We start from the raw sequence: 24,681 nt of genomic DNA, 5'->3' as shown, positions 1-24,681 counted from the left end.
GGAAGGAAGGAAGGAAGGAAGGAAGGAAGGAAAAAGAAAGGAAGAAAGAAAGAAAGGAGGGAGGGAGGGAAGAAGGAAGGAAGGAAGAAAGGAAGGAAAGAAGGAAGGAAGGAAGGAAGGAAGGAAGGAAGGAAGGAAGGAAGGAAGGAAGGAAGGAAGGAAGGCTGAGTAAGTTACAGGGAGCAAGCCAGTAACAGCACTCCTCTGTGGTTTCTGCCCTGAATTCCATTCATTATGGATTATAATGAATGGATTGTATGGATGGTATAAGCCAAATAAACCCTTTTACCCAAATTTCTTTTGGTCATTAAAAATATATATATATTCTTGTTTTTCTTTCTATATGTGTGAGTGTTTTACCTGTGTACCATGAGCATGCCTGGTACCCATAGAGGTCAGAAGATAGCATAGGGTTCCCTGGAACTGTAGTTTCAGCTGGTTGTGAGCCATTATGTGGGTTTTAGAAATCAAACCTGAGTCCTCTGCAAGAGCAGCCTGTGCACTTAAGCCACCTTATCACCTCTAGCCTCTGTGTTTTGTCACAAAAGGAAACGAATTAGAACAGGGCACTTTTCTAAATGACTTCTAATTGCCAGGTGGCGTGAACTCCTATCCCAAAGAGAAAACAAAGGAACCATTTGTATTTCGTGTGTATCAGTCTCCTATTGCTGCTGTCATAAATTAGCACAAACAGCAGCTAAAATAACACTAATTTATTACTGTTCAGTCCCTGAGGTCAGAACAAAACAGGCATGTAGAAGCTGCTTTTGCTAAAATGTGGGCCCCACAGTGGACCCACAAGGTAACTACAGCAGGATGAAAGCTGGCACCTCTGCCTTCATTTCATGTCCACTTTGTCTCCTTTACTTTGGCTGAAGACACGTATTGAAGCATTGCCTTGAACCTGTCCTCTTGAGTTACCATGTATTCCCAGAACACCAGAACCATATTTTTGAGATTTCCTAGTGCAGCTTTCCTGTCAAGGACACAGTCTCACAGCAGATATCCTTGTCCCTTCACTCTTAAACATTTTTTTTTCTGTTTCCTCTTTTGTGATGTTCCCTGAGCCTTAGCTTTTGGGAGTGTGTTATAGATGTATCAGCTAGGGCTTGGCACCCTGCGGTCAGTTGTTTTCTGCATCTTAACCAGTTATGGATCTCTGCTGCAAAAAGAAGCTTCTTGGGTGAAGCTTCTTATCTGTGGGCGAATGCAGTGAGAAATTATAATTTCTTTCTTATATGTGCAAAGCCGTATAACTTTGGACACCATTTGGGGGGAAGTTCTAGGCATGGATCAGAGTCCAGTAGGCACTGACTGAAATGTCTAGGTTCCTGTTTCCTAGGCAGAACAAATAATCAGAGCAGGGATGGATGCATAGTAGTAGAAGTAGACACTGTTTATTAAGAGTACTTCTGAAGGTAGCAGTGGGCCAGAGATCTGGAAAAGGTTAGAAGCACAAAGGCTTGAGGCTGTGAGAGTCATGACCGTTTGTGGGTCATTACATACTACCTGCCTTCTGCATGTAGGAATTGTGGCTTTTCCTGTATATGCTCTGTCCTTTACACGTCATCTTGGGTTAGGGGTTTTCAGCATTCTTTTTACTTTGTCACTGGTTTCTTTCATATGCTAAGCATCTGGAGAGACGTTGGGTGCCTCACAACCTCCTATAACTCCAGCCCCAGGGCATCTGGCATCCCCTTCTACCTTCCACGGGCACCTCATCTGGGCTCCAGCAAAACCCTCACCTACCTACAACTTAGCTGTGTGTGCTGGTGCAGCTCTGCACATACCACACCATGCATGTCAAAGGTCAAAGGGCAACTGTTGGGGTGGGTTCTCCCCTTCTACCTTGTTGAGCTGCTGTGATGTGTAGCTGACTGGTGAACTTCTGGGCAATTCTCCCGTCTCTGACTCCCATGCCCCTGTAGGAGAGCTAGGATACCATATGAATGTTAGCCCATTCCAAACTTTTTATGTGGGTTCCTGGGATGGAATCCAGGTCATTAGGCTTGTCCAACAAGTGTGTTTGTCGACTAAGCCATCTTCATGAACGTTTATTTTGTCTTGAATAAACTGTTCACACACTCAGCATGCCTCAAGTAACCTTTTGAATTTACACTAACATATCAGAAAGTTTCATAAATTAGGTAGGCGACTTTGGGCATACTTTATCAAATTTGCTAAAGTTTGTTAATACCAACTTGCAAACACTCAATTAAATCGAACTTCTCTCCTAGAGCTTTCCATTTTATTAAAGTCAAACAAACTGCCCTCTGCATCATCCAGGGGTTCTTTTCTTTTCCTCACTACTGCCTTATATGGGATCCATTGTTTCCTGGATATAATTCTTGCTTTCTTGGTGTGCTCCTTTCTTTTACTGGAGCGTTCCTTCTGATGTTTAATTAGAAGAGTGCGTGGGAGGTTATGTATTAAGAATCCTTGTGAAAATGTCTGAAAGGGTCACTGAGGGTTTACCTGAATATAGGATTCTAAATTGAATATCATTTACTTTCAGAGTTTTCAAGGTATCTATTAACTTCTAACTTCAAGAGGCGTAATTGAGAAGATCAATGTCATCCTAATTTCCAATTACTTGTTATGAAGCTTGCTCTTTTGCCTTGAACTTTCCCCATATCTATCACTGGTATTATGAATGTTATTATACTATATTTTGACTATGCAATATGTTAACATACTTGTCTTCATAAGCTGCACTGACTGCTGCCCACATTGTTCATTCATTGTCCTGGACTCTTGGTTTGCTCTGCCCAGGTGGAGATATTTGCCCTTCAACTTAGGGATATTTTCTTGGGTTATTTATTTCCAATTCTTTACTTTTTGGAGTGCTGCATCCAGAACCCTGAGCCATCTGGAATGGTCTGTGTTTCCTATCCTTTCCATTCTATTTTTCCATTTCATTGTATTTTTATTCTACCTCTTGGGAAATTTCTTTGACTTTATATGAACATATTTATATATAATATTTTATTCATTCTTTGAGAATTTCATACACGCAATGTAATAGACCACAATTTTGTTACATTAAAAATTTTAGCTATTGTATTCAAATTTCCATGGTCTGATCCTTATCATGCCTCTCTTCTCTTTCCATTTCTCCGTTTCTCCCACCCATTCTTTCAGTGTTATGCAGAGGCTATCTTTAGACTCTGTAACTTTGGTGGATACAGTTTCTTCTCTTAATATCCTTAGGATCCTTGGTTAGGTTGTCTATGTTGCAGTCTTCATGAGCTCCCCATATATTTCTTTGCTCTAGTCAGAAATTCTGTCTCTTGAAGACGATCATCGTTCATACAGTAGAGGTCCCAGCTGTCCAAACACTTCACAGGAGTCTGAGGATCTCTTTTTTTATTTTATTTTATTTTATTTTTTATGTGAATTACAGTTTATTCATTTTGTATCCCAGCGGTAGCCCCTTCTCTCATTCCCTCCCATTCCCACCCTGCCTCCCTCATCTCCTCCCATGCCCCTCCCCAAGTCCACTGATAGGGGAGGTCCTCCTCCCCTTCCCTGACCATAACATATCAGGTCTCATCAGGACTGGCTGGATTGTCTTCCTCTGTGGCCTGGTAAGGCTGCCATCCCCCACCACTCAGGGGGAGGTGATCAAAGAGCCAGCCACTGAGTTCATATCAGAGTCGATTCTGTTCCCATTACTAGGGAACCCACTTGTAGATTTAGCTGCCATGGGCGACATCGGTGCAGGGGCTCTAGGTTATCTCCATGCGAGGATCTCTTTTATCTTGGAAAAAGAAAACAGCCCTCCTCTCAAGAAACCCACTCAAAAGGATATCTTCAAGACTTGTAGTATCCCAAATACTCCCACCAGTGCTGTGCGCTCAGAACATTGAGTCTAACTCTGGGGAAGAAGAGCTGGATGCCAGAGTATTGGAAATGTCTCAGAAAGTCAGACACTCCTACAGTCAGCTATCACTTCTGCCTCAACCTCCAACTGCGGTTGCCCATCCTGCTTTGGCTTTGAGGGATCTGGGACTTGTCTAGTGTCTCACCTGTCGTGTATTCAAAGTCAACTGAGATCCCAAAGGTCCCTGAGACACAATGCTTCCTGCAATCTCTCCCCTGGTTATGAAAGAGAAATGCAAGAAGGTGCCTGAGATCCTGAAATCAGAGCTGGATGACTGGGCTATGGCCATGAATGTTGAATTTGAAGCTGCTGAGCTTGATTTTATGATTTTATGATTGATTTATTCTGGTTGAATGGTATGAATTGGGATGCCAATCATTACCCTACCACCACCACCACTACCACTTCCTGTACATACTGCACGTTTAGAAAAGCAAGACATTTAGAGTCCTCTTTACCAGCCTCATTACCCAGAAGGTGTTGCTGGCCCCTTTCATATGTTGACTAGTTACCCTGGACATTTACCTCCACAGTGGTGGGGATGAGAAGCCACTTCTGCTCTGAGCCAGTTCTGTCAGAAACAGGTTCAGTCATGGGTGGTTTCTCTGGTGTTGCCCTCTGCTGGTGGCTGGGAATCCAACCACCAATCAGTAAAGGGGTTTTGTGTTCTGCTTTGGTTCTGCAGAGTTGAGAGAACTCATAGGCCAGGAGACAGTTAAATGCTTGAGGAAGAATCTGGACATTGAGTCTGTGGAATGTGAGATACGAGAGAAGGAGAGAGTCATGTTTTTGTTTGTTTGTTTGTTTGTTTTTTTAAAACATAAGTGTCTGTTATATAGGAACTGTTCTGTACCTGCGTTCTGTTGTTGACACATTGGTGAATGGGGTGCTGCTGCTTAGGGCATTGGGTACGCTTCATAATATGGGCTCCAGTGCCACCAACTTAAGATTTACAGTCTCTGCTTTGACCACCCTTTCCTCACCCACAACTGTTTCTTTCAAAACAAGCTGCACAGTTGTGGCTCTGGGATGTGTCTTTTTGCAGCTACACTTAGAAAGTTCTGGACATCATTTCTCATGTGAAAGACAGCTGTAGCACTCATGGCAGCTTTGCTGTGAGCTTGACTATTTCATTCTCATGTGAAACCATTCCTAGGGGGTTTCTGGGAACCAAAATGGATATATCAAGGTCTCTGGGGAATTCCTTCCTGCCTACCAACTCCTGTCAATTATGGTAAAAGATATGGTTTCAAAGACCACTGGACTTCCAGCATCTACAAGTTCATGTGAATAGAAGCTGCAGGGAATGAGAACTGCAAGCAAGCACCTGTTAAACCAGGATGGTTTTTAGAAGAACACATATAAAGGATTTGTCCTCACTGGTTCCTGTGAACCCTGTGCTGGATCATGCCAAATTGCTGCCATCACTTTGGACCTGTCTGCCTTTGAGAAACTAATGTGCAGCCTAAGGGAAAGGAGGTTTAATTAAAAAAAATTTAGAAGTTTTTTTTTTTTTTTTTTTTAAAAGTCATGAGCATTGACTGTGCCTGCTCACTACAGCAATTCTGAAGACTCTCCAGAAATTTCTCACCAGTGATTCCAGTTTACACAGGCAATGAGAAGCCACTGCTGATCTCACATGCCCGCATGTTGGGGTCTGGTCCTCCAGGGAACAATGTCAGGTTGAAGTTTCTTCCATGCCCACACCTGGGGATCTCTTCTCTAGGTCACCTTGAGTGATTCTGAAGGTGCCTCTCTTCTCATTGTATCCAGGAGGACAGGGAAGATGAGCAGGCCTCGTTCCTTGCTGTATTAGGAAGTGGATGGTTCTGGGCTAGATGCATGCATAACCAGGCATCTCCTGCCTGAGCGAGAAGCAGGGGAGGACCTGAGGATGCAGCCACTCAGTGTAGCAAGGGTGACACCATGTCTTTGATCTGAGCTTTGTGCTCTGTGGAAGTTTGTTTGATCGAGGAGTCCCTTTCAGAACCTGCTGCAAGCTCCAGTTTTATGGCTTCCTGCTAAGCCTGCACCTCTCCAGGCTTCTGTTTGCATCCCACCTTGACAGGTCCAGCTCTGTGTGTTTCCTTTTCTGTCCTTGTCATTGGCAGAGGAATCTCACTTATTCCTGCACTATCTCTTAGCAGTTTTGGGGTGCGGTGATGACAAACACAAGTAGTCAATGTGCTAAGATTGAGGGTATTTTTTTAGGACATTTTGCTACAGTTGTTAATTTCGACACTCACTTTAAAAGCCTATAATCACTTTAGATATTTATTTGTTCAATCGTATCGTTACTTATTTTAAACTATTAAAATAAGAAAACATAAAATAGTATAGATATGACACCCCTTGTGTTTGTTTCTTGGAAGCAGGGTCTCATGTAGTCCAGGATGGCCCTTTACTTTTTATCCTCCTAACTTCACCTCCCAAGTCAGGTCATTTACAGGCATGTACCACTACAGGTGGTATTATGTGGTGCCAGGGGTTGAACCTATTAAACCTAGGTCTTCATTCATTCTAGGCAAGCACTCTGCCAGTTGAGCAAGATTCCTAGTCCCAAGAGATAACAATCTCCAAAAGCAGTCCTTTCATTTATTATAATTATGCCAGACACTCTCCCAGGACTTTATCAGAGTTACTTCATTAGAGTTCACTAAAGTTCTATGAGGTAGATACTAGATGAGGAACTTGATCCATAAAAAGAAATCTCCCAGGATTACATACCTAGGCCCCAGGCTGTACCTTTATGGTCTTCTGGCTCAAGAAATAAAGAGGGCTGTGGAAGTAGCTTGATGTGTAATAGCACCCCAAAGCCTGACGACTTGAGATCAGATCCATAGTAGCATGGAAGCCTTTTCATTTATTTATTTAGGTGGCCAGGAAAGGGCTAGTACCTATATGAAGGTTAGGTGATCTGTGTTGCTCACAGTTTATGGCTATGAAAAACAGAGGCGCACATACACCTTTAAAAATTTTTGTTCTTCCCTTCTCAGATGTAGCCCATGGCAGCTCAGTGTCCGAGTGGTTTTCCTAGTAAGGGGAACAGGGACTGTCTCTGACATGAACTCAGTGGCTGGCTCTTTGACCATCTCCCCCTGATGGGGGAGCAGCCTTACCAGGCCACAGAGGAAGACAATGCAGCCAGTCCTGATGAGACCTGATAGGCTAGGGTCAGATGGAAGGGGAGAAGGACCTCCCCTATCAGTGGACTAGGGAAGGAGCATGGGTAGAGAAGAGGGAGGGAGAGTAGCATTGGGAGGGAAGGAGGGAGGGGCTACAGCTGGGATACAAAGTGAATAAACGGTAATTAATATAAAAATAAAAATTCAATAAATTTTTTTTCGTTCTTTTTTGAAAAGCCAGATGTAGTTAGCAAAAGCATTTGTAATCTTCACACTGCCTTAGAGGCATCTGGGTGATGAAGGCAGGAGCATCTCCTGATACTCACGAGGGTGTTGGCTTAGCTAGCTAACAACTGAGATGCTCAATCAAGACAGAAAGGCCGGGCTGACCATCTAACTTCCACAGGCACACGATGGCATGTATGTGCCTGCACTCACATGAACAGGCACACACATACACCTACTTACCAGAGTGTAGTCTGAATGGAATTTTGGTTTCTTTTAAAACCACAGAAATATTATAAGAATAGGTTTTTTTTTTGTTGTTGTTGTTTGTTTGTTTTCCCAGGTGTGGGGATATGCTTCAGACTATCTGAAGAAGCTGAGTATGTTTTGCCTTCTGTGCTAGCAGAGGCCTGGTTTGGCCAGCTGCATGAAGTTACTGCGATTGTGTGATGTTTGGAATTCTGGCATCTTTTTAAAGGGTATAGAAATGCTAGGACCCCGAGATGAGGGCTTGGTGGTTGTTGCTCGTTGTGGGGGGTGGGGGGAGGGGAGTGTTGTGGTTTGTTAGTAGTCATGCTCAAAGAAGAGAAAAGAAGGAAGAAATTAGATTCCAGGATTTCTATCTCTCCTTCTCTCCCTTCTATCCTTCTTTCTCTCCTGTCTAGTGATAGGGGTAAAACCTGAAGGATAAAGGATAGGGAAAAAGAAGAACCCACAAAGTAGCAAAGTCCAGCTATAACACACACACACACACACACACACAGAGAGAGAGAGAGAGAGAGAGAGAGAGAGAGAGAGAGAGAGAGAGGAAGTTGTTTCTGGGACCACTTCATTGCAAGATGGCCTTTGGAAGTGGTTGTCTTTTCTAAGTTAAAAGGCAACATGAGTGCCTGAGATAGGTCAGTGTGCAAGCTGAGTCTTCTCATGCAGTGTTATGCCATGGGCATTTGCTGTGCGTCCAAATCGCAAATGTGTTCAGATCCCTTGCCAAGCAAAACATCTGTGAGGATACCCCCATATTCTGTGTAAAGACCATTAGGTAGGAACTCTCAACCGTGTCAAAACAAATAAGTTGTTTAGTGAGATCTCAGACAATCCCATCATTTCTAATCCAATCAGGCACAACTGCCCTTCTGTTCCCTGAACTGCTCTTTTCTGGGAAGGTATACTGACAGAGCATGGCATTTAGCTTCTTTGAACTCCGGTCCCCTCAGCTGCTAAAACAGATATAATAACACTTGATTTACACTAATATTAGCAGAAGAGGACGAGGTACTATTAAAGACCCTTCTTGTCCATCAGTGATGCTGATTATATTTAGTTACTATTTTTAATTTTTTTAATTTATTACAATTTATTCACTTTGTATCCCACCTGTAGCTCCCTCCCCCAGCCCCTCCAGATCCCTCTTTTCCTCCCTCCCTCTTTTCCTCCCATGCCCCTTCCCCAGTCCACTGATAGAAGAGTATCTCCTCCCCTTCCATCTAACTCTAGGCTATCAGATCTCATCAGGACTGGCTGCATTATCTTTTTCTGTGGATTGGTAAGGCTGCACCCCACTCCGGAGGAGGTGATCAAAGATCAGGCCACTGAGTTCATGTCAGAGACAGTCCCTGTTCCTCTCACTAGGAAAGCCACTTGGTCACTGAACTGCCAATGGGCTATATCTGTGCAGGGGTTCTAGATTGTCTCCATGCATGGTCCTTGTTGGAGGATCAGTCTCAGAAAAGCCCCCTGGGCCCAGATTTTTTGGTTCTGTTGCTCTCCTTGAGGAGCTCCTGTCCCCTCCTGGTCTTTCTATCTCCCCCTTCATTTATAAGATTCCCTGCATGCTGCCCAAAGTTTGGCTATGAGTCTTAGCATCTGCTTTGGTACTCTGCTGGGTAGAGTCTTTCACCCTATGTGAGTAGGCTCCTGTTTGAGGCCTTGTTTTCACCCTCTTCCAATGTCTATCCCATTTGCCTTTCTGAATGAGGATTGATCATCTTAACCAGGGTCCTCCTTCTTGCTTAGCTTCCTTAGGTGTACAGATTTAAGTATGTTTATCCTATATTGTATGTCTAATATCCACTTATGAGTGAGTATATGCCATGTGTGTCTTTCTGCTTCTTGGATAGCTCACTCAGGATGATCTTTTCTAGATGCTACCATTTGCCTGCAAATTTCATGATTTCCTTGTTTTTAATTGCTGAGTAGTATTGCATTGTGTAAATGTACCACATTTTTTGTATCCATTCCTCATTTGAGAGACATCTGGGTTGTTTCCAGATTCTTGCTATTATGAATAAAGCTACTACAAACATGGTTGAACAAATGTCCTTGCTGTATACTTGAGCATATTTTTGATATATGCCTAGGAGTGATATAGCTGGATCTTGAGGAAGCACTATTCCTACTTGTCTGAGAAAGTGCCAGATTGATTTTCAAAGTGTTGTACAAGTTTAAATTCCCATCAGCAATGGAGGAGGGTTCCCCTTTCTCCACACCCTCTCCAGCATGTGTTGTCACTTGAGTTTTTGATATTAGCCATTCTGATGGGATTTGCATTTCCCTAATGACTAAGGATGTTGAGCATTTCTTTAAGTGTTTCTTTGCCATTTAATATTCCTCAATTGAGAATTCTCTGTTTAGCTCTGTACCCCATTTTTTAATTGGATTACTTGATTTGTTGCTTTTTAACTTCTTGAGTTCTTTATATATTCTGTATATTAGCCCTCTGTCAGATATAAGGTTGGTGAAGATCCTTTCCCAGTCTGGAGGCTGTCATTTTATTCTAATGACAGTGTCCTTTCCTTTACAGAAGCTTTTCAGTTTCATGAGGTCCCATTTATTGATTGTTGCTCTTAGAGCCTGTGCTATTGGTGTTCTGTTCAGGAAGTTGTCTCCTGTGCCAATGAGTTCAAGACTTTTCCCCACTTTTTCTTCTAAGCGGTTTAGTGTGTCTGGTTTTATGTTGAGATCTTTGAGCCACTTGGACTTTAGTTTTGTGCAGGGTGATACATATGGATCTATTTGTGTTTTCTACATGTAGACATCCAGTTAGACCAGCACCATTTGTTGAAGATACTATCTTTTTTTCCATTGAATGGGCTTAGCATCTTTGTAAAAAATCAAGTATCCATAGGTGTGTGGGTTTATTTCTGGGTCTTCTATTCGATTCCATTGACCCACCATTGTATTTCTATGCCAGTACCATGCAGCTTTTTTTTTTTTTAATCACTTTTGCTCTATAGTACAGTTTGAGATCAGGGATGGAGATACCTCCAGAAGATCTTTTATTGTAGAGGATTGTTGTAGCAATTCTGGGTTTCTTGTTATTCCATATGAAGTTGAGAATTTTTCTTCCCAGGTCTGTAAAGAATGATGTTGGTAATTTGATGGGAATTGCATTGAATCTGTAGCTTGCTCTTGGTAAGATGGCCATTTTTACTGCCAAGCCACAAGCACGGGAGATCTTTCCAACTCCTGATATCTTCTTCTATTTCTTTCTTTAGAGACTCGAAGTTTTTTTCATGCAAGTCTTTGACTTGCTTGGTTAGAATCACACCAAGGTACTTTATGTCATTTGTGGCTATTGTGAAGGGTGTTGCATCCCTAATTGTTTCAGCCCATTTGGTTAGAATGGCTAGCCAGCGCACTACAGGAATCTACTCGTTTCTCTCAAAACCCCACCCTTAACACTGGAGGTCCAAACATTCAACACTGCTCTGTGTTTTTGTGTAGGTGTTCCGGGGACCTAAACTCAAGTCCTCAATCTTATCCTTTACCAGCCGAGCCATCCTTCCAGCCAATGACATTTAATTCTGAATAAGACAACATTTCATTTCATGATTGTCTCTTGCAGCCTGGAGTCCTGGTGTATGCCTATAATCTCAACGCTGGGGAGGCTGAAGCTGGAGGTTCAGGAGTTTAAGGACATACTCATCCTGTAGCAAGTTGCAGGGTCAAACTCGTTCACAAGAGACTGTGCCTCAAAAACAAACCAACCAAAAATTTCTTCTTGCTCATGGTATTTTCTGGGTAGCAAATGGCTAGATGGGCATAATCAAGGTGGGTGCAAGGAAGAAGACTGTCAGATTAAGCATCATTAGTCAGGGGTACTGGTATACGCCTGTAATTTCAGCACTTGAGAGGCAGAGGCAGAATTATGAGTTTGAGGCCAGTTCCAGCTGCTTAGTGAAGCTCTGTTACAAAAACCTTTTCCACTTTGATTAGCTCAGACAGCAAATGGGCTGAGAGCAGACCCCTTGAAAAAGGCCTAACACCTTCTTTAATAATATCACAGCATTGTTTAAGTGTTTTAAAGTCAGAAATTTGTAAGGGTATGAAATACTATACCGGCTGGTCTTATGTCAATGTGACACACAAAACTAGAGTTATTTAAAAGGAGGACATTTTAATTGATAAAATGCCTCCACAAGATCCAACTGTAAGGTATTTTCTTAATTAGTTATCAGTGGGTGAGGGCCTAGACCACTGTGGCTGATGCCATCTTTGGGCTGGTGGTCCTGAGTTCTGTAATAAAGCAGTCTGAGCCAAGCATGAAGAGCAAGGCAGTAAGCAGCACCGCTCCATAGCTTCTGCATTAGCTCCTGCCTCCAGGTTTCTGCCCTGCTTGAATTCCTCTCCTGACATCCTTTGATGATGAACAGCAATGTGAAGTGTAAACTGAATAAACCCTTTCCTCTCCAACGTGTCTTTTGGTCATGGTGTTTTTTTTTTTGTTGTTGTTGTTGTTTTGTTTTGTTTTGTTTTTCATAGCAATAATAATCCTAAGACAAATATGTTATAAAAAAAAGTCTATTCCTAGCCAGGCATGGTGGAGCACATGCCTGTAATCCCAGCACTCAGGATGGCAGAGGCAGGTGGATCTCTGTGAGTTTGAGGCCAGCCTGGTCTACAGAGTGAGTCCAGGACAGCCAGGACTAGAGAGAGCAACTCTATTTTGAAAAACAAACAAAAAATGTATTCCTGACAGGATTAATCTTTTTCAATCAATCTTATGTGAAAAACAGAAAGTTATTCTTTCCTGTCAGCTTGACTGGAGACAGTTCTAGGCAAGTCTGTGAGGGTGTTTCTCAGATGAAACCGAGGAGGGAGGAACCTCTCTGAAGGTGGGTACTACCATCTTCTGGGCTGGGATTCTGGGCTAAACAACAACAATAATAATAATGATAAAACCCTCAGGATGAACATTCATCTCTCCTGCTTCCTGACTGTGGACACCATCAAGATGGCCTTTAACCTCAAACTGTGAGCCTATGTCAATCAATCTTCCTCTTCTAGAGTGCTTTTTGTTAAGTATTTGGCCACAACAAAAACACATGTATTTGAAGTATGTGGATACAGCAACTAATACAGGTAATTTGAGAATCTTCCAAAGAAAAGAGTGACCCATTCTCCAATGATCTCCATTTCTACCCCAACATGTTTTTATTGCTTATTGGGAACTTCACATAATGTACATTCATTTCCCAGTCCTCTCAGGTCCACCCCCACCCTTGTAACCTCCTCCCCAAAGAAAAAAGAGAAAAAAATCCATTTTTTTTGTGTTGCCCATATACTTGCTGGAGCATGGTCAATCTCCCAGTGGCCAGCCCCTTCAGGACAACTGAGTCCTTCCTCACCCAGAGCCCCTCCAGAAGCCATCTCCTGTGATTTCAGCAAGGGGTCTCCATTTGCATCATTAGAGCGTTAGGAAGGAGTTACAGATTTAAAAAAAAAAAATTAAAAACAATTAAGGTGACAATAGGTAGAGGAATTTCTATAGGAATATTTTATGTACTTAGTGAATGCAAAATAAGGAGATGACAACTCCAAGGCATGGTTGAGAAAAGTTTATTGTAGATATGGGGGAGAAAACAGCTAGAGGCATCTCCATGGAAGGGTCCAGACTGAGCTGGGCCATGGGAGTAGGTGGGGAGACTGAGAAAGGAAGAGAGTGGGAAGTGGACCACCAGAGGAACCTCATGGGGTATTTGCTAGACAACACTGATCAGATACGAGTTTAAGCCAATAGAAAGTCTTGATTAGCTGGGTGTTTGGGATCCAGTGTAGTCCCAAGCCTTTCTCAGGAAGAGCTTTTAAGCACAAAAACCATGTTCTGTGCTGACATGCTTTAGTTAATAGAGTTTAGGCAAAAGGGGACTATAGACTTTGATGGATTAGGTCTTTGTTTTCGTTTCGGCAAGTGGTGCTGTCTACATGCTGAGTTTTACAGCCTGAATAATACTTCCATTATGGAGTCAGCTGTGCTAAGGTCTGGGGGTATAGTAAGGTCTGGGGCCCTGTTACAGGACCAAGAGGCCAAGAGAGGAACCAGGAGTCAAGAGGCCAAGAAAGAGCATGGGAACCAAGAGAGCGCATAGTCAAAATGGCTGCATTGTATAGGAATCTGGCCTAGGAAAGGGAAGCCCAGCATCTGGGCTGGAGGAGGTTCAGGGTAGGGGGTGGGATGAAAAGTGTCGGGAGGAGCCGCAGACACTGAGACTCTACAGTTCTACAGTTCTATGGGACCTGACAGTTAGCAGTGATAATTATCTCAGCAAAAAGTTGGTAATATTAAGATCAGAGAAGATTTGGTTAGAATTTCTAAAGCTTTATTTTATGTGTATGAAGGTTTTGCCTGCACATACAAAAGAGCATGGTGTGGCGTAGCTCCCTTCAGCGCAGTTTCTTTTAAGAACACATTCAGAATTTCAATTATGTGTGTGTGCATGTTTGCATGTGTGTGTGTACTCCATCGCACATGTGTAGTGTTCAGAGAGCAAGTTGAGAAACTCAGTTCTATCCTTTCTCTGTGTGAGTCCCAGGATTGAACTCAAGTCATGAGGCTGGGCGGCAAACACTTTTACCCATTGAGCCATCTCGCTGAACCCCTTGCACTCATTTTCCTTGCTAAAATGAAATTCTCAGATGACCCAGTTGCTCATCTTGGGTCTGAGGAGCAGAGGTGTAGCGATAGTTTTTCTACGTTGCTGAATCAGAATCCTCCGGGCAGTTGTTTAAAACATGGGCCAGTTTGTTTCCAATTGGGCAGGTCTGGGATGGGGTCTACAGTGCATACCACGAGTCAGTGCCCGCATTTGTTACACCCCTGTGACATAAACAAAACAAAACAAAAACCCCCAACCAACCAACCAACCAAACAACAACAAAACTGTTAGCAGGGGAATAGAAGCCCAAGCTCAGGGCTGGCAAGCGACACAGGTGGACAAACCTCACGGACTCCGCTTTTGCCTGTGGCTAGTCTGTAGTCATTTCTGAGGAGGTAAACTTGATTTAACTGACTCTATTTAATAAACCTTCATGCTACATAAGAGTTGTGCCACATCTTATTAGGTAAGTGCCTGGTTCAGAGACTTTTCAATGAACTCCCGTGGCCTCTGGGGCTTGAGAATGCATCTTGCGTTGGCTCTTTGCACTGGGAGCTTCCAGACCTGGGAGCTGGCCATGACTCCTCATCCTCAGCTCAGATAACTAACTGGCCTTGGGCTCTCAGCTTGCTAAGGTGGTGGCATTGAGGGTAGAGCAGTAGTGACTTTCTGCTTGAGTATTGCTCAAGGAGGCAAAGCATATGGAAAACCACCCCTCTTGGCATCACAGTCCACCAACCACAAATGTTTTTTTTTTTCTGGTGGCAAAAGATACATAGCATCCTTTTAACAATTTTTAAAAGATTTATTTTATTTTAAGTGTGTAGGTATTTTGCATGTGTGCATGTGCACCACATGTATCAATTCTGGAGGAACTTTTTATGTTATTAGCAGTGATAATCAGTTATCTCTGGAAATATTGATTATATTGAGCTCATAGAAAATTGGATTAAATTGTCTAAGGCTTGATTATATGTGTACGAATGTTTCGCATGCATGGGTGTAGTGCCTACAGAGGCCAGAAGGGGGCACTAGATCCCCTGGAACTGGAGTAACAGGCCCTCCACAATTTGAATGTCTGAGTCCTCTGTCCACCCCCGTGAACCTTTTGAGTGTACGTACAGTTGAGTGGTATTGAGAGTACTATAATCATCATTGCAATCCAACACTAGACCTTTTCCACATGACATTTTATCATGACTGCTACACACATTTCAACTTCTGAGGTCTAAGTCACATGTGGCACAAATTGTCTGTTGAAAGTGTACAATTTCCCCATTTTAGTATTTTCACAGTTGTGCAACCATCCATACAGTTAACTTTAGAATGAAACAAAACCCTGTACCCATTTAGCCAACTCTCTGTAACTCCAGCAGCCAATAGGGATCACTAACCTACTTTCTGTGTCTGCATTTGCCTGTTCTGGACTTTTAGGAGGTGGAGTCATGCAATAAATGACCTTTTGTGCCTGGCTTCTGTGGGTCACGATCCTATTTTCCAGGATCATTTGCGTTATAGTGTAAACCAATATTTTATTCTCTTTTAGGAAGATTCAAATATGAATCTATTATCTCCCCCCCATCCCCACCCAACAGAAACATTTGTCTCCACTTGGTTGAGCATCCTACCTACCCAGATTCCAAGCCAGCAAACAAAATGTTTCTTTGGAGTTCTCTATCTTGGGGCTGAAGAGATGGCTCAGTGATTAAAAGCCCTGCCTGCTTTTCCAGGGGACTTTAGCTCCAGTCCCAGCACCCACATGGCAATTAACAATAGCCTACAACTCCAGTGTCAGGGGATCCAGAGCCCTCTTCTGGTTTCCACAGACACTAAGCATCTACACAATGCACGCACATGCCTGTAGGCAAAACTATTCAGACACATAAAATATGTAAATATATGTAAAAATATGTAAAACATGTAAATCTTTTTAAAAAATCCTCTAAGCTAGGTGGTATTGGCTCATACCTTTAATCCCATCACTCAGGAGGAAGAGAGAGGTCTACAGAGGGAGTTACAAGACAGCCAGGACTACACAATGAGACCCTGTCTCAAAAAAACGAAAAACAAACAAATACCCAAGCAACCAAGCAAAGAATAACATTGGTAGAATCTGCATAACGTATGTCAGAACTTCAAAAATGTCTCTCAAGGACTACCTTTGCTCCCAGCATGCATGCTGCAGAGGCAGGCAGATCTCTGTGAGTTGGAGGCCAGCCTGGTTTATACATAGAGTTCCAAGCCAGCCTAAACTTCATATGATAGTGAGATCCTGTCTTTAAAAAAAGGGAGGGGGGATTTCAAAATGGTCACTCCTCCTGTTCAGTGGAATGCCATCACAACGTTGGCCTTTAATTTCTTTAGCCTCTTGCTGCCTTTTCAGTTTACCCAAGTCTCTCCTCCCTCTGGCCCCATATCTGGTCCACAGAGCAGAGTCCACAGGTGCCAAATAGGGGTATGGAGACTTCTGTTGCTGTGCATTGCCTGAAGAGTCTTATTCACACTTGCTTGGCACAGAGACCACACAAGGTATTCGGTTCCCCTGATTCTGGTCAGTTTAGCAGTGCCCACTGAAAGTAACTGGCTTGCTACCTGGGTATTGGTCAGTGCAGGGGTTTTAAGTATGCATCATTATGCCCTGGCTTTAAAACCAGGTGCTGGAAATTGAACACAGGTCTTCATGTTTGCATAACAAGTGCTCTACTGACTGAGCTATCTCTCCAGCCCCTTCTTTTGTCCATTCTAGATAAAATTTGCTAATTGCTTTTGAAGTTCATTACTTAGATATTCTTTTTTTGTTTTCTTTCTTTCTTTCTTTCTTTCTTTCTTTCTTTCTTTCTTTTTCTCTCTCTCTCTTTCCCTCCCTTCCTTCCTTCCTTCCGTCCTTCCTTCCTCCCTCCCTCCCTCCCTGCTTTCTTTCTTTCTTTCTTTCTTTCTTTCTTTCTTTCTTTCTTTCTTTTTCTCTCTCTTTCCCTCCCTTCCTTCCTTCCGTCCTTCCTTCCTCCCTTCCTCCCTCCCTCCCTCCCTGCTTGCTTTCTTTCTTTCTTTCTTTCTTTCTTTCTTTCTTTCTTTCTTTCTTTCTTTCTTCTTTCTTCTTTCTTTCTTTCTTTCTTTCTTTCTTTCTTTCTTTCTTTCTTTCTTTCTTTCGACAGGGTTTCTCTGTGTATCCTTGGCTGTCCTGAAACTCACATTCATCCTGTAGACCAGGCTGGCCTCGAATTCAGAGATCCACCTGCTTCTGCCTCCTGAGTGCTGGGACTAAAGGCGTGTGCCACCACTGCCTGGCACTCAGATATTCCATAGAAATTTAATTACATTTTTATTTGTGTATGAGTGTGTGTGTGTGTGTGTGTGTGTGCACGCACGCGTGCACATGCACATGTGTCACAGTACATATATAGGGCAGAGGAGAACTTTTGGGGTTGGATTTTGTCCTTCCATCATGTGGATCCTGGGGATTAAGCACAGGTCATCAGGCTTGCTGGCCTTTCCCTGCTAAGCCATCTCACTGGCCTCCATTCTTTAGATTTGAAAGCAAGGACACCTGGTACCATTTTCTAGTCGTATGCTTCTCTTTTGTTTCCTTTGCTAGAGAAACTTCTGCAGGAAATTGCAATTGGGCCACGAAGGACCTGCTCCAATTGGATAGTTTCTGCCTCTCTGCAGATCAGGTAAACCTTGTTCTCTAGGATTTGTTGGAAAGGATTCACAGTCAGTGAGGAGGGGAAAGTGGCTTCTTCCAAGGTTGGTCTCCAGCTTGCTCAACACAATACAACAAAGTGTTCCTTCTATGGCTTTTGACCTTCATATAAATTACCTTTAACCTAGTGCACACACGTGTGAAGGGGAAATAAAAATTACTATCTTAAATACATGGATAACAGACTTTGCTCCCTTGGTAAAGGGCTATTGGCTGGCATTCCCCACTGTAGTCACTAGTTTACCCCATTGTTAGCATGAAGCTATTTATGAAGGGGCAGATACTTTGAGGGCATGTAAATACCTTCCTTCTACTTAAACTTTTACCCACTAATTTGGGAATTTCCGTTAGATTGTGCTTGCACCAACTATTACTACAGTCTTCTTCGTTTTATTATTTTTTTTATTTATGTGCATATATGTGGGTCCATGCAGCACTTGCATGCAGGACCCAGAGTTGGCTAGCAAAGAGGGCATTGGATCCTCTGGAGCTGGAATTAGTTACAGGTGATCGTGAGCCACTATTTGGGTACTGGGAAGTGAACCTTTTAAGAGAGTAAAAGCTATTAACTGCTGAACCATCTCCCCAGCCTCCTGTTCAGGTTTTCACTCTGTAGCTCAGGCTGGCCTGGAACTCACTCTGTAGCCTATGCCGGCCTCCAACTCGTGTTGACGCATCTGCCTAAGTCTTTCTCCCTCTAGCGCTGCCTTACAGGTATGAACTATCATTACTGACCTATCCTGGTTTTCTGATGGCGTTGCCCGCCCCTCATCTTTGCCTCTTTTTCATTTAATAATTGGAATATCTCTGAAAGGACAACTTGGTCTCTTCTTGTTGATTACTTTCTTTGTTCTTTTTATTTCATGATTTTGTTTATGTATACGTGTGCGTATGGCACACGTATGCGGGTCCTCCTGGAGGCCAGAAGGCACCAGGTCCCTTAGGACTGAAGTTACAGGTGATTGTGAGCCACATGATATGGGTGCTCAGAACAGAACTCGGGTCATCTGGAAAAGGTGGCAAACACTCTTGAGTGCAGCCATCTCTCCAGCTCCTGAATTGATTTCATATGTAACTCGACCTGTTCCAGCTTTGGCCTTTAGGACACCTTTCATTAATTTTTCTTAAGCATGTCTCTGCTTTCTAGCATTGTGAGATTTGTACTCCAATAAAGCTCACCAAGAGTACCATATAATCACTGTCTTTTGTAAAGCACCCAGTATGCAATCTGTATTAATGTAAAGATGGTATTAAAGATTTTCAAAGCAAAGTATCATTCATTCCATGTAAATTACAGATGTCAAGGCCAAGCATAGGAAAGAGCAGGGATGGCGGGTTGTAAGTGCTAGGGAAGTAAAGGCTCAAGTACCTTCCATTTTTATCCCAAAAGTTGCTACAACTGAGCAACCCAATGGTGCCTTTTTTAATTGTGTGATGCCATTTTCATGTGACAAGTCAGATATTCTGCATTTTCCAAACTCATTATGTATTCTGGTAGAAATGGGAGTTCACTGGGACAAAGATGTGGTATTAAGTACAATTGTATTTCTCTAGAAATGTTCATGAAATGAATTAATGTCATTTGGAGCTCCTTTGAAATCCTGCATTAGCTGTTCTGTTTGAAAGATCCACTGGTAGGAAGGAGGCAGGGTGCCGAATTACACTTGTATTTATGTCAGCAGCTGGAATGGAATCTTGACGCTCACTTTTCTTGTGATGGTCAGCAACAGCTTCTCCAAGAAAACTGAGAGGACAATAGGAATGATTCAGAAGAACGGAACAGTAAGCGGGGAAAAGGAATGCTCATTCATAATTTAGAGACACTGAAAATGAAACATTCTCAAGTTTTAAAGAGAGTCGACAGTTGGTTTAGTGAAGGCATTAAAGTCAGGGCACACCTCAAGAACTTTTTAAAAGAAAAATATGTCTTCCTACCAGTCTTTCTTTTGTGTATAATGCCGAGTTTGTTATTGCAGGAAGTACACTCAGATAATGGAATAAGGGTTCAGGTCTTCAGATCACGAAGGAAAAGTTAGGCCGGTTTGGAGCACAGATGTCTGGCACTTGCCTACTTGTTTGTTCAAGCCCCAGCACCAAAAATGTCAAGCATCCTTGAGGCAGACTGTAATGTACATTATATTAGCAAAAATGGGCCTGTACTGGTTCGAGCCCCCTGAGAAGCTGGCTCTGGAATTGGGGTTTCCTCCCCACTCCCATTTTAGGCTCAAACATCTTTGTTGCAAAACGTCCTTCCAAGACTGTCTTTCTAGGGTTGGGCTGGTTCCCCTAACTCTGGGTCAGGAAGGAGACTACAGGCAAACAGCCCAAGAGTAAAAACCACTGTGTCCCTGAGAACAGCTAGAAGGTGAACCATTTCCAACAGATGCTACTATTTTTTTTTTTTAAATCCCATGATATGAAAGTGCCCACTATGGGAAAGAGAAGCCAGAAACTCCAGCTGACTTTTTATGCTACCCTAGTCAGTTTCTGCTAGAATTAGATGGTGTGTGAGCCTGATTTGATGATGTCCGTCTATCTCTTGTTATCAATTCTACTTTGGCTTGCTATATACTTACCAAACTCACTCAATAAACTGTAAGTATGACTATCATAGATCATTGTCTGGACTGTGCAAAACACAGAGCAAGACTCAAAACTTCAAGGGACCTATCTTTATCCTTGCGAGGTCGGCAAAGCAATTCAATTAATAGGCTGAGTTTAAGACTAAGATTAAGCAGTGGTGAAAGCAAGTTCTTTCCCTCTGAAGAATCCTTTGTCAATTGCTGCTTTAGGTGCATTGGACTCTGTGATGTCCAAGTAAGCCTCGTAGATTTCATCAATAGTGTTCAATGACTTTATTTCTTTAAAAAAAATATTTGTATGAGTGTTTTGCCTGTATATGCACCACGTGTGTGCAGTGCCCATGGAGGCCAAAAGAGGGAGCCAGATCCTCAGTTCTTGTTGAGCTTTGGAGAGAATGTTCTAGTAACAGTGTTTGTCATTTGCAAGATCCCAAGGTTTCATTGTCTTGAATAGATCAGGGATATGTCAAGGCACTAACAAGCAGGAGAGCTGTGTGGATGTGCCTTCTGGCTCTTGATTAGTTTAGGTTGCTGTAACTCACATGGACAGTATCTAGAGAAGGATGCTGCTGCTGTTCTTTTGTTTTTAACAACCTGACTGAAAGTCTCTCCTCTTCCCTCCTTCTTACTCATCTCCAGGATCATGCTATCTGTCCCAAGCTAGTCCTTAAGTCAGAACTCATTAACTTCATGGTCTTCTTTGCCTCAGCCTTATAGCTGAGGACTCCCCCACCAAAAAAAAAAAAAAAAAAAAAAAAAAAAAAGTTTCTGCAGAAATCCTCGTCTATGACCAATGTACAAATGATACCTCATTATTATTCACTGGGCATGCAAGACAGGTCTCCACTGGGCCGGGGCCAGCTTTTACTTGTCACTTTTGGGTTCACTAGTCCCCAGCCTCCATTTGCAGGGGCCAATGATGTAATTTCTCTCTTGTCTCACTTTTTCTATTTTGTCTCTAGTGTAGCTCACTATCTCATCCCACCACCAGATGGTGGAAAGTGGAAAGGAAATAACAGGCTGGTAAATGAATGTGGTTACAGACAAGTCTCTATGGCTGAAATGTGTGGTGGAGAATGCTTCCCCCCCACACACAAAAAAAGGAGCTTGTGAGTTGCCTAGGAATTTGTTTTCATTTTAGCATCCCCTAAAATTGTTGTCTATTCGGGTTTGAGGATCAATGTAGCACAAGGATGCCTGACGGAGAACCAGCCGATCTTTGTCTCCGGACCTAGAAAAAAATCCTAAGCGGCAGAACTACACACCTGGTCCAGCCACCACTGGGTCAGGTGTAAGGAGGGTCCAGTCCTGTGAGAGGCAATGCCCAGCAGCACACCTGCCCAGGAACCTCGCTGCACCCTTCTCTTTGGGCTCCACCAGCCCACTACCTGCGTCCTCCAAACTCCACACCTGGCCTGCCAGAGTTCCCAAGCTGCAGCGAAAGGTTCTTTCCTCCCAGCAGTCTCCTCCACCCCCCTTTCCCCCTACCCCTCGCTAGCAGCCTTCTTCCCAAGGTTCCCTATCCCCTCCCAGCCGGGGATGAGGGGTGAGGAGAGGTGGGGTGGTGTCACCTATTAATAACCCAGCAGGTGTCTGGCTCTTCACCTGCGGGCGGCTTCCCTTCCTCCAGCCCTCCTTTCCCCGGGGTTCCACCTTCCTGATCCACCTTTTCTACATGCCCCTCAACTCAGACGCCCCCACCCCCACGGACCCCCTAAATCTCCCCCTGTCTCGAGGAGTCTCGCGGCATTTTCCGGGGTGTGAGCAGAGCAAAGGCGGATAGGGGGCGACCGCTGTAGAGCTCTTGACGGGGCAGAGAGGTCGGTGACAGGGGCGGCTGAGCCCTGCCACCAGAGGGCGCGCCCCGGACTCAGACCGGACGCCGCTTGGGCCCCGCCCCTCGACCCCGCCCCCGCCTGACAGCCGCGCCTCTCAGGCGGGCGGAGCCGCGGAGCTTCGCTGCGGCGAGGAGGAGGGGAGAGCAAGCTCTTGGGCGGCAGCAGGGCACTGGGCAGGGCGGTGCTTTTTTTTTTTTTTTTTTCTTTCGCAATTTCCACTTGCGGTGAGCAGGAAACCCGGAGCAGCCGGGCGCAGCGAGGCCGTGATGCAGCAGCGGCAGCAGCAGGAGTCGCCCCAGGGCAGTAGCGGCAGCGGCAGCAGAGGCAGCAGCGGGCGGCGCTGAGCTGCCACCACCGCCACCGAGGAAGAAGCCGGCCCAGCTGCAGCTGCGTCCCGACCCCCGCGCCCTCGATCCCGGCGCTGCAACCTCGGTGCCCCGAACCCCACTCCCGGTTCCGCCAACTTTCACGCTGCTTCGGCGGCTCTGCTCGGCTTGGCGCCAATGGGTGAGTGCAGGGATTGTTCGAACCCTACCGCCCTTCTGCGAGTAGGGTGGCGCGACCATCCCGGGACCGCGGACCCGGGGAGGGCGCCCTGGAGCACGGCCGGGAGAGTGACATCGCGCTGGGCTCCCCCCCTCGCTTTGCGCACCCCGATTCACTCTCACTTGCTTTGGTGTCCCTGCTGAGCCCGCGCGCGCGGCACGGGCAGGAACCCGAGGGGGCCTGGGCAGAGAATCGCGGGGGCTGGCTCCGGGGCTGCTCAGGTTGAGGGATGTAGGGGTGTGGTTGGCTTTTTCAGGTGGGCGGGGAGAGTTTTGTCTTTACCATTATCCCACCCAAGCGCACCCTCCTCTGCGCTGCAGACTCGGGTACCTGAATTTGGTGGGCTCCGGCCCTATGCAGGGCTCTTGGGGTTCTTGGTGACTGTCTGGCCCAGCCTGAGGAGAACCTTGAATCTTGGGGTCTTTGGGGGAGGGTTAGATTGCCCTTACTGCCAGATGATGTCCGTGATGGTTGGTTAGGAAACGCCCCAGTCCCGGGCTGTCTTAGGGTCCTGAGCTCTTCATGCATTCCCCCACTAGTGTTTCCAGCTCTCACTCTTTCTGACTGTCCTCCCCCACCCTGGACCCCTCTCCACTCTGTGACCCTCAAAGGCTACTTCCTATGTTCTCCTCTAAGTCTGCAGGGCCAGGAACTGGAAATGGTGATCCAGTCTTTGATTTACCTGGCAAACATAATTTCCGTGGAGGCAGCTAACAGTAGGTCCTCTGGGTCCCTTTTATTATAGACCTGACAGTGTGGAAACCACCTTACTGCCCAGTGGAGCGGCCACTTTATTGAGCAAAGGACTTGTGATTGTTTGGTGTCTGTTAAAGATTTGCTTTACCCAGGTAATAGTTCCTGCTGATGGCCAGCCCCTGCTTTTTATGCCTCTAGCAGATTATTTTGGGTGTTTCTAGGCCAAGCATAGCAGTCTGCACATTATAATAAGTCATTATAAAGTGAGACTTTTCTGTATTCAGGCAATAGGTAGGATCTTGATACACCAGCCAGCAAAGGATAGACAAGAGGAAAAGGATGCTCAATGCATGCACAGCAAGCACCAAAGGAGAGGTTTAACCCAGTAAGTTGTTGATCAGTGAAGTTCAAACCTCCATTTGTGATTGTTTACCAAAATGCCCTTTTCCCTTTTCCAAAGTGGTGGTGATCTGGTGGCCTCTCAGCTCAAGTGTCACTTTGCTCACAGTGTCCCTTTTTGGTGATCATACTATACCAGGTCTAAATGAGTTCCTTCTTCATATGACATTTTTTCTTTTGTTTTCAGATTAGCATTATCCTTTGTAGTGTGTTTAATATTTCTCTCCTCTACCTGAGACTCAGTGGGGCAACATTGTGTTGTAGGGTGCTGCTCAGAATGATTTTCTGCCATGTCCGGTGCAGATCAGGCTCTGAATCCATACTGGATGGATGGAGGGAGGGAGGGAAGGATGGATGGATGGATGGATGGAGGGAGGGAGGGATGGATGGAGGGATGGAGGGAGGGAGGGAGGGAGGGATGGAGGGAGGGAGGGAGGGAAGGATGGATGGATGGAGGGAGGGAGGGAGGGATGGAGGGAGGGAGGGAGGAAGGGATGGATGGATAGAGGGAGGGATGGATGGAGGGAGGGAGGGAGGGAGGGATGGATGGATGGAGGGAGGGAGGGAGGGATGGAGGGAGGGAGGGAGGGATGGAGGGAGGGAGGGAGGAAGGGATGGATGGATAGAGGGAGGGAGGGAGGGAGGGATGGAGGGAGGGAGGGATAGAGGGAGGGAGGGAGGGGTGGATGGATGGAGGGAGGGAGGGATGGTTGGATGGAGGGAGGGAGGGATGGATGGATAGAGGGAGGGAGGGATGGATGGAGGGAGGGAGGGAGGGATGGATGGATGGAGGGAGGGAGGGATGGAGGGAT

General features: G+C 44.8%; 1 protein-coding gene and 1 pseudogene across 8 annotated transcripts in view; both read left to right on the top strand.

Annotated features, from left to right (window-relative positions):
- Positions 1 to 1,093: 1,093 nt before the first annotated feature.
- Positions 1,094 to 4,218, top strand: LOC110565810 (sororin-like; annotated as a pseudogene).
- An 18,149-nt stretch (positions 4,219 to 22,367) lies between these two features.
- Positions 22,368 to 24,681, top strand: part of Sh3kbp1 (SH3 domain containing kinase binding protein 1) — a 362,797-nt gene continuing 360,483 nt past the window's right edge. The window contains exon 1 of one of the 8 annotated variants that reach the window (XM_060375097.1): positions 22,368 to 22,735. In XM_060375097.1, coding sequence (XP_060231080.1) covers positions 22,732 to 22,735 — 4 coding nt within the window. In that variant the 5' untranslated portion in view covers positions 22,368 to 22,731. The remainder of the gene's footprint in view (positions 22,736 to 24,681) is intronic. The other 7 variants (XM_060375099.1, XM_060375093.1, XM_060375100.1 and 4 more) reach the window with 7 other exon arrangements.

Source organism: Meriones unguiculatus, chromosome X (assembly GCF_030254825.1).
Source record: "Meriones unguiculatus strain TT.TT164.6M chromosome X, Bangor_MerUng_6.1, whole genome shotgun sequence".
NCBI classification, from domain to species: domain Eukaryota; kingdom Metazoa; phylum Chordata; class Mammalia; order Rodentia; family Muridae; genus Meriones; species Meriones unguiculatus.
This window is presented reverse-complemented; position numbering and strand designations above follow the sequence as displayed.